Raw genomic sequence first — 9953 nt, 5'->3', positions numbered from 1 at the left:
ATAGCTCAAGTTTTAGCCAGTCCAAATGAATAAAATATCTCATGACAATGATGTGAAGTGATGGCCATCAAAATAGACTAAGCCTATAAAAGGTATGGTTTAATTTGATCTGATTGATGTCCAGTCTTTTATTCTTTAAAGTAAACGCTTGCATTGAAGCTATGATAGATTTAGACATATGTCTAATAAATAATCCACCAGAGTCAGATAAAATTATAAGGAAAAAAAACTTTTATTGATTCACTCTTCATATCTGTACAAATACCATCAAACTTTGTATGTACATATGACATTTACATAAAAAATACAAAACTATATATTCATAACAGAATTTTGTATTTCTCTTGTGATGTTTGAAAACAAAAAAATGCATTCTGAGGAGAAAAAAAAACAAATAAAAAGAAACAAAGTGAAGAAGTCAGATATAGTGTAGAGTATTGCAGTATGTTAGTCCTAGTGTAGCTCTGTGAGAGCAGTACGGAGTACATTGGCAAGAAGACAGCTCACAAATGTTAATGGCACATTGTTTCCAAAGTAATCAAGTATTGCCCAAACTTACCTCTAATGTAGTGAGACAAAATAAAAGCTATATTTAATTATGTCTACAGTCTCCATGTGGAAACAAACCTAAAGGGCTAAAACTGAAGGAAACTTAAAACTAAGAAAAGAAAAAACTAAATGGCTCTTTTTTTCTTTTCTATTCCATCACTGCTGTGTTGCACCATTTACAGTGCTCTTTTGCAAAACCATTGAGAGAATCCCTTTGGTCAGTAATTATAGTTGTAAACAAACCAGACACACTTCTGTACATAAAATGATTGATATATTTCCCAATAAATAAACACACAGCCTAAACATGCATTTATGTATGTGTGACATAAACATCTGTGATAGAGATTTGACAGAAACAAGCAGATTTTTTACAGCTCAGGGAATGCAATTTACAGCTTGAAGAGGACTTATACTTACACGGTACCATGAAAAATAAATAACACTGCTTTTCTTTGGACAAATATATTTCTTCATGATAAAAAAAGAAAGTAAAAGGGAAAACAACAAAAAAGGGAAATGAGTGGTAACACAATATATCATGGTAGGTGATAGCCTGACAATGTAAATGTATAATTTATAAAACACAAAAAGTATAAATAAACATCTAGCAGACTGAACTATATGTATACTTCCTTTTTCTTTAAAAAATAAATAAGCATACACATAATGTACAGTATGGACATGATTCCTTGCCCTAGGACTGTTCCCCTAGTGATGTGAGCCTATCCATCCAGTATAGAAGATAAATGGACATAGGCCATGTAGTCTGAGTCCTCATCTTCCTCATCCTCCTCCTGGTCTTCTGTAATGGCTATATGGGAGAATATATGGTAGCTGTTGTATGAATATGGACCACAACAGCGCAGAATATCACTGTCAAAAAAATAAATCTCACAATTAAGCCACTGGCACACAGCCTCCTTTCTGTTTCTTTCTTTTGTGTATATGATTATGTTTGTGTGAGGAACAGTCTGTGTGACTTGGCAGCAGTAGTTGCTGTGGCATCCCCAATTAATAATACAATGTCCATTTACATAATCGAGCAAGTCAGGGCTGCAACATGAGAAAAAGGAGCGACAATGGAAAGGATCGGCAAGTTGGAGGTTAGGGGAAGGTCACGAGGTGGGTTAAGGGGAGGATGGGAAGCGGGTTTAGGGGCACTGGGGATGATGGTTCCAGTGGCTCAGGTCTCTTTTGAGCAGATTCCTGAAAGCAGACACACATAACACAGAAAAGTGCTTTTGTGTTCTTGGACTCGCTATAGTTTCTTTTCTCTGATTACTAATATTTTCGCTTCTGGCTCAAACGAACAGGGAGGGAGGACTCTGTGTCACAGCCTGACCTTAGCAAGCAGGTCAGAGATCGTTAGCACAGTTCTGAGGTATATTCTTTTTCTTTTTACACAAGAGATTTACATTGGACACATAAAAAAGCACACAAGCAAGCACAAGGGTAACGATACATGAAAACACAGGTAGTCCCTCATTAATCCAAAAGGAGTTTTGATACACGATACAGTCACTGGAAGCGGTATGAATGCGTTAGCTAATGAACGTTTTTCTGATGATGGGATGGGAAGTAAGGGAGCGTGGATCAACAAGCTTATGCTCAATCTGCACACTGTAAATTATGACTTTTAGCCCATGAGGTGATCATAAAGTTGGTCCCTTGGACTTCATTGCAAACCTTAATCACATTATATTAAGCCAGTTAGGAAAAACAAACAAACAACCTTCTAAATAGAAATTTGGAATGTCAATTTGAAACTACCTCAAAGCTGTTGTTAAATTTAGTATTTTGTCTGGAGATTTGTGGGTTAATAAATAGCTCACACTGGTCTATGACAGGCAGTTCACATGAATCTTAGTGTACAAATCCATCATTGTTATCAATGGTACCAATGTTACAATCACCTTATGCACGTCATACGTCTGTTTAAACACATTCTTTTTTTAACTGACGTGTTGGCAGTGTGGTTTATGTCACAAGCGTCAGTGCATTTTGAATAAATTGATTATAGCCAAAAATAATAATAATAATAAAGAAAATAGACCATTTCCAGGGAATTAACAAGCTGTAAAGATTTGGACATTAAACCATTAATGACTGAAAAAATACTGCATGGGATTTAAGGCAACCTGCTCCCGCAGGTCACTAGCATGACCATAGACACACCTATTTTCTCAGAAAGTATAGATCCACTGCAAACAGTTTGCTGATATAAGTTTTTCGCGCATCTTTCTGTTAGCAGGATTTGCAGAATTGGGAAAACGTGAAAAAAAAAAACGAAAATTAAACAAAAAAACAACACGAGAACAAAAGCCAGCAACGAGGACAATGTCATGCAAGTTCTTCCATTCCCCAAGTCTTTTCTGCTTGCTTAAGCTGTGGTTGGTGATGTGGCCGGGGTGGGAGCTCAGGGAAAATCAGGGTAGGTGGAAGGTGGGGGGCAATTTCACAGGAGGTTTTTGTTGGGAAAGCAACATAGAATATTGTCTTTTGCTCAGAGAAGGAGGGGAGGATTTTGTTTCTTTCTTTTCTTTTTATATTTTGCTTTTGTAATTTACTTACAGTTGCAAGATCCTAAGTGTTTGACTTCAAGCAGCACCCCCATTGAGCAAGCAGCTTGCTTCATGGCACATTCACTGGGATATGTGGTGTTGTCGCTGGCACACACCGCCTCATCTGTCCTACTCTCCGGACAGGACTCATCGCACAATGAGCAACGGCCTCGGCCCATCCGAGCATCCCACAGACACTTCTTCCCCGTGCTGCACTGGATATCCTCACATGACTTGGCCTCTGGGAGAAGAAAGAAGGAAATAAGGAGAGAGGAAATCTTTGATTAGATGGATTATCATGAATGTTTTTCAAGCAGGATCAAATGACTACCTAGTTTTTTAGAGAATTAGAGAGAATAAAAACTAAATCCTACTTTACGGGATAAGGCCTCGTGGTGTGGAACAGAAAGCTTTGTTTTTAATTAGCCTTTTAAAGACTACAAGACTGAAATTGACTACTATCTGTGTAAGAATCAATCTGACTCAAAACTTGAAGCATGTCTTCATGGCCCCCAGCACTCCCCTGTTTTCCTCCATCTCCCTCCCCCTCTCATTCCCTCTTTCCCAAATGGGAAAGTGCTGCCAACATCAGGAAATAATAAGATGTCTATCATTTCTTGAGCAAACACAAGCAACTACCAAACACACATTCTCTCTAAGACCCCCTCCTCACTGGAATGTTGGCAAAAATGAGCAGTGAATTACTGCAGAGCTGGCCAGAAAGAAAATGCACTCAAACAGTTTTCAGTGTCGGTGACTGCTGCACCTCTCTCTCTCTCTCTCTCTCTCTCTCTCTCTCTCTCTCTCTCTCTCTCTCTCTCTCTCTCGGGGAGTAAAGTCTCACGCTTTCATGCGTGTAGCTGCAGACTTACTGATGCATTTTCCCTCATATGCCACTCCAATAGACCTGCCGAGGAGACAGGTAGCTCTTCTCAGGTGACACGCGCTGGCATAGATGATCCCATCGTTTCCACAGAGGTATTGCTCAGGCGACGTCGCCTCGGGGCAAATCCGATTACACGTCACACAATACGCGTTGTTGGTCTGGTCTACGACGCATGTGGAGCTGCCGGGGCACAAGACGTCACGGCACGTTTCTGGCGAAACAAAGACATTGGGAGAGTTGTGTGAAAATGACACGAAATGCAAGAAATACAAGAAAGCGACGGATTCTTTCTAGCTCGCTCAGCTTTCAGAAATGTGGTGACAGTTACATTTACTTACTCTTGCATTTGCCCTGGTACTGTACGTCCAGATCGGGATGACCTTTGCATTTAGCTTTTAGCAGTGCGCATTCGTCTTTGTAGGTCTTTCCATCAGAGCCGCAGACAGGTCCTTTCCAGGTGATGTTGGAGCAGTCTGGTGCGCACACGCAGCGCGGCTTGCTTCTTCGGTTCAACTTGCACCTCTTTCCGGGCCCACAGTCAACATTGTCGCAGGTTTCTAAAACAAAAGCTCTGTGTTATGTGATGCTAATGAGGATTTCTTTTTCCCCTGGTGTGTATTCTGGCGCGTAAAGTAATGGGACAATTACGCAAACCAGAGCACCAGTTTAATTCATTAACCAAAATGAGTGATTACATGTAATGTGAGAAAACGAAGGAAAATGAGTGCACCTCCACCTTTGCAAGGTATGCAATTGGGAGCTCCGCCATTGAAGATCATCCACCTAAAGAGCGTGCTGTTGGGGACGTCCTCCTCGGTCCAGGACGTCCCCAGTCTTCCACTCCGACAGCACTCCTCCCTGCTCATCCCGGGCATGTAGAGCACCTGGCACCTCCCGTTTTTCCCCTGCTGCAACCAACAGTTCCCAGCTGTAGACAAAAAAAAAAAAAAACCAAAAAAGCTCGAATGCCGCATGTTGGACGTCTAAAAACCCGCTGACCCAGACTCAATATACACACGCAGCCGTATTATCCGAGACGCTCCCTCCCTCCCTTTTCGCCCTCCCGACAGTATTTTGTCTGATTTTTTTTTTTTTTTTTTTTGCGAGACTGTTAACACTTGCCTATCCCAACTGTGACTGACAGCCCTTACAATGCAGCCATAACCAAAAAAGTAAGAAGAATCTTCGGAGGGGGGTTGTCTTTTATTCCCAGTGTCTGCTTGCTATCACTGGACAGAAACGGGAGCGTCTAGACAGCGTTAAATAGCAGCCAATCTTTCTCCTTTAGAAAACCACGGTTTTTAGGTAACAAGGCTACACACACCACCGTCTCCAACGCCTCACTCACTACGTTATCCCAGACAGCAAGCAGACAATGACTTACTTATTAAAAAAAGCAATGTAAAGTTTATTTCAGAGATATTAAAATGTGATACATAACAATTTTTCCAGTTACATGCCAAAAATATTACTTCCCACAGACAGTAACAGCATGTTTAAACCGACAAAGACACAAACACATTTTTTTAAATCTTCATGAGATAGTGTGTTTCTTATGCTGAATTGAAATATGTCCCCCGAAACCATGAATGATGGGTGCAAAAGCCTGCATAGGTATAAAACTGCAACTGTGTTTGCATACAATGCAGAAAGGCTACTAGCGGGAAATGTATAAATAACACGCTCACAGTGGATATTCTGAAGTTTGTTGGAGGATTGACAACAACATCGCGGAATGCTAAACGCTCACACAGTTGCAAAAATATGTTCAGGTATTGTGAAAGACTGTCACCAACACGGCGTGGCGGCTGTAGTTCGCGCGCATGGTGACGACTGCAAAACTTGCCATATAATCTCACTTTGAAGTGTCCCACAGGGCACCTGTTTTCTATACGCTTTACGCAATCACTGCCTGATGTAGAGAGACTTTTATCAAGAAACTTTGAAAAGTTTTTCGGTGGCAGCAAGTGGAAGACACCCCGCGAGTTCTGTGACTGACAGCAGTGCACGTTTTAAAAAAGAAAAAAGAAAAAAAGCGAAAGAGAATAAAAGGAAATTGATAAGGAGAGCTTACCTTGAACTTTTTGATGTTCCATGAGGTGACAAAGCCATAAGAACAAGAGAAAAATGCCCGGGTGAAGGTGGTGTTTCAGCATCCCAAACATGATGGAGAGGCAAAGTGAACCACGTATTTGACACAGGCAGCGCAAAAGTAATCTGCTTAAGGTGGCAGTGTTGAATAAGTGTCAGTCTGAGAATGCAGCCTCTCTTTAAATCTATAAGGGGTCTCGGGTTGACTGTCTCTGGTGGGCGGTCTCCTCTTCTATGGGGGTGGGGAAAATTTTTTTTTTCCTTACCAAAGTTCTTTCAATCCCAATCAGGTGACATCGTTACTAGCAACTTTCTCTTTGCCGCAATAATTAAAGGATATGAAAATACTTGAAAGAAAACACCATACTTGGAGCTCAGGCACTCTGCAGAGAAAGAAAGCGCAAGATGGAAAAAAGTATGAGCTGATATAAAAATGTTGTTGTTGTTTTGAAATCAACACTGTTCCCGAAGTTTAATTTTAACCCCTGTGATACTTTCATCACATCATTTATTCACTTTCACGTGATTCCTCGTGGAAAAAGAGCACTCATGGGCTTTGCATCTTCTATACACATGGCGTGGACATGTGCTCTTTAATAATAATAATAATAATAATAATAATAATAATAATAATAATGATGATGATGATGATGATGATGATGACGATGATGATGGTGATGTGCAGACAGGCCCACTACCAGCATGCCTTTCCAGGCATACCATCAGTCCTTCAAATTAAGGTTACTATTTGGTGGTTACTGATATATATATATTTTTTTCCACCAACTGCAGACAAAAGAGCAGATCTTTTTGATGTGAGTTGCCTTTTGGAACACATCCGAGCCCAGACAATAATAGAATTCGTAGTAGTCCGCAGCCGCACTGCTAATGTTAGAACAGACAGTTGTTTGGGTTTCTCTCCCGGGTCAAGCTTTTAAATATAATCAAACCTGTTTCCGAAGAGCCTTCAGACAGAGAAGCAGGGTGTTGCGTTTCACTGAATGAAACACACACACACACACACACACACACACACACACACACACACACACACACACACACACACACACACACACACACGCACACACACACACACTGCTCTCCGCTCACAGACGCTGAACTCCTTCAGAAGTCCTTGCGCGACCTCTTCAGCGGAATTCTGGTTACAGCTCTTCAAATCAAAGTGTCTGCTGTGCGAACCAGACACCAGGAAATTAATTAACTGACGGTCAGGTAGAAGACACTGTGATCTCTTTGTCTGTATCCAGTTAAATACCACTCACTGAACAGTTTATCTCCATGATACTAATATCTGGTATCAAATCTATATTTATGTAAGATTTTAATATAGACCAGGATGTGTGTGTGTGTGTGTGTGTGTGTGTGGGGGGGGGGGGGGGGGGGGGGGGGGGGGTTCTCTTAAAAAAAGACGTCAACCGTTACTTATGTGATCACTCCTATTACAGACAGATCATTACTGTTATAAGCAATGAACAATATTAATGTTATTACATTTTTTTAGGATTAGAAACAATAAAAAATACGCTCAAAAGGGGGTTTCCACGATAGCACACACAGGACTCACAAAAACGAATGAACATCATATAAGAAGACAACATGCTTTTTCTGACTGCTTGATTTTCAGTGCAAAACAAGTTTTTAACACAAAACCCCCCATAAAAGACCTTGCAATCGTCTTCATTTCCTTCAGTCAACAATCATGATACAGCAAATATGAGACCAGAACAAATATTTTGACAATTTTCTGCAATCCTTATCAGCTATTTGATCCTCTGATGGCAAATATTTGTATATTTTTAATCTTATTTTAACCCCTCTGCAGAAAATTGTTATCAAAATGATTTTAACTGCATTTCGTTGCCCTGTACCTGTGCATGTGCAATGACAATAAAGTTGAATTCTATTCTATTCTATTCTATTCTATTATAGCTTGTGTTGACTGTTATCAGAGTAATCACCGGAGCTTTATGCACTTTTGCATATTTGGATAAAGACTGAACATTTCAGCCAAGCTTTTCTGAAACATCTTTAAGTAATGAAAACTACTGTAGGTCCCTATAATCAAATATGTATAATCTGTTTAAAGGACACTTTTCTGAATCATGCATAAATGCCACAGATGATTTATGATTTTATCAAGAGACTAAAGTATCTGGTAATAAAATCTTGTGTGGGTGATCAAAAAATTGGCTTTTGATAACAAAATGAACAAATGTGCCAAATAAAGGTTATGTATATATTATATATTACTTTTTTGAGAACTTTTAATTCATTGTGAGACAATTCTTCATTTCAACAAATCAAGAAAACATTCATTTGATCTTAAATTATGTTCAACGAATCATTCAGTGTCTGGTGTGAATGATTTGTGAGATCAGTGTCTTTGAAGATCTGAAGTTTCCAAAACACTTCTCAACATGCAAGCCCTCTTCTGTCCTGTTGTATCAACTTTAAAGTGCTGGCTCTGGTCCTGAAGCCATTAATGGCATAAGCAAAGGGACAAGCAGGGCTCAGGCTCTGAGCTGAATTTGGTTCAAACAGGCCCATGAAGCAAATGATTAGTACTGACTGGAATGTTTTGCCACTCTAAATCACTGCCATAGAATATAATAAAATCCTGATTAGCTCCATGCACTTCTGATATCATGGAGGGCATCCATTTTCATTTGAACAGGCATTTTTGTGGTAAAATCCCAAAAGATTAGGCTCCAATACTGCATGTCTGTATCTACAAACATCTACAGAAATCTATAATCTACCTTGAGCATTTGTGCAGAAAAGACAAAGTTTTCTATTGTTTAAAGAGAGAAATGGAAAAAAACAAAACAATCAGCACCTTGGTTTCACAATGCAGAGTTTATAGTTGAAATGCAGGTAGTGCTCAAGAGTTTACAAAGTGCAAAAAAGACCAGCACTTATTAAATCATTTGCTACGACCTGCTGAATTACAAGAACGCTGCAGGAATCTGTGAGTAATCATTCCTTTATGATATAAATCATTTATTTGGCTGGAACCGCCAATCACATGTGGAAGACGCTAGAGAAATTAATTTACAAAAGGTATACAAACACTTTCACTGTATCTCATTTCATCAACTCTTTCCACATTGCTCCCTGTACACATATAGACAGAATCCAAAGGTTGTTTCACAACGCCACAGCCTATGAGTAATCGTGAAACAGAGTAGTTCAGTCATTTATCAAATTCTATATATTCTCTCCAACAAGGAGACTCGAGCCTAAACTCACAAAAAATATGCTGCTTATTAGAGACAAATAGCATATTCCATTGAGTCAGATCCAACAAAGTGTACACTAAAGACTCTGCTGGGTACTGGCGTTGGCTTGCTGCAAAGGAAAACATTCAGAAACACATTCCTAAACAGTCAAGGGAGAGACTAACCTAACGGTGGGAGAACCTGACAGTCAAAAATGTGAGAGGGAATTAATTGAGTTTGAGGGGAAACTCAGTTGTACTGGAGCGATCCAAGCAGGGTTCCCAGCAGGGTCAGAAGAGGGGAGAGCAGAGGAGAGGAGAGGAGCAGGGTGATGGAAGACAAAATAGGAGAAAAGCAATACAACTGATATAACTCCTTAATTGTGAAATACAATTCAATAAGAATGTGGGGCATCCAAATCATCAACTGAGTAATGAAAAAACAAACAAACCAGACTATAACATTGCCAACACGTCATTTGAAACATGCTGCCATCTTGTGGTAAAGTAGTGCCAGCACATGTTTGGCTCGTCATTCAATCTTTTCTGTAAATCGGAAACATGGGTGTTGGCTGCGTGTGAAATATTATGAAATATTCTGCCTTCTTTGCTTTTTGTTGTTAAT

The 9953-nt window shown here is 39.8% G+C and overlaps 1 protein-coding gene across 3 annotated transcripts; it reads right to left on the bottom strand.

Annotated features, from left to right (window-relative positions):
* Positions 1-348: 348 nt before the first annotated feature.
* Positions 349-6272, bottom strand: fsta (follistatin a). Of its 3 annotated transcripts, none has more exons than XM_085368595.1 (6): positions 6074-6272; positions 4730-4927; positions 4338-4556; positions 3986-4210; positions 3124-3354; positions 349-1363 (listed from the first exon to the last, which is right to left on the bottom strand). In XM_085368595.1, exons 1-6 carry the CDS (start codon positions 6162-6164, stop codon positions 1275-1277), a joined length of 1053 nt encoding a protein of 350 aa, XP_085224721.1. In that variant the 5' UTR covers positions 6165-6272; the 3' UTR covers positions 349-1274. The 3 variants fall into 3 exon arrangements, with proteins under 3 accessions (XP_085224721.1, XP_085224722.1, XP_085224723.1); XM_085368596.1 differs by having other exon boundaries at positions 4736-4927; XM_085368597.1 differs by having other exon boundaries at positions 1311-1758.
* Between the last annotated feature and the right edge of the window lie 3681 nt (positions 6273-9953).

The sequence above is a fragment of the Diplotaxodon limnothrissa genome, linkage group LG12 (genome assembly GCF_057381915.1).
Source record: "Diplotaxodon limnothrissa isolate DT_005_m linkage group LG12, D_limnothrissa_male_GT1.1, whole genome shotgun sequence".
Classification (NCBI taxonomy): domain Eukaryota; kingdom Metazoa; phylum Chordata; class Actinopteri; order Cichliformes; family Cichlidae; genus Diplotaxodon; species Diplotaxodon limnothrissa.
The sequence above is the reverse complement of the archived record's forward strand: the minus strand, read 5'-3'. Positions and strand labels throughout refer to the sequence as shown.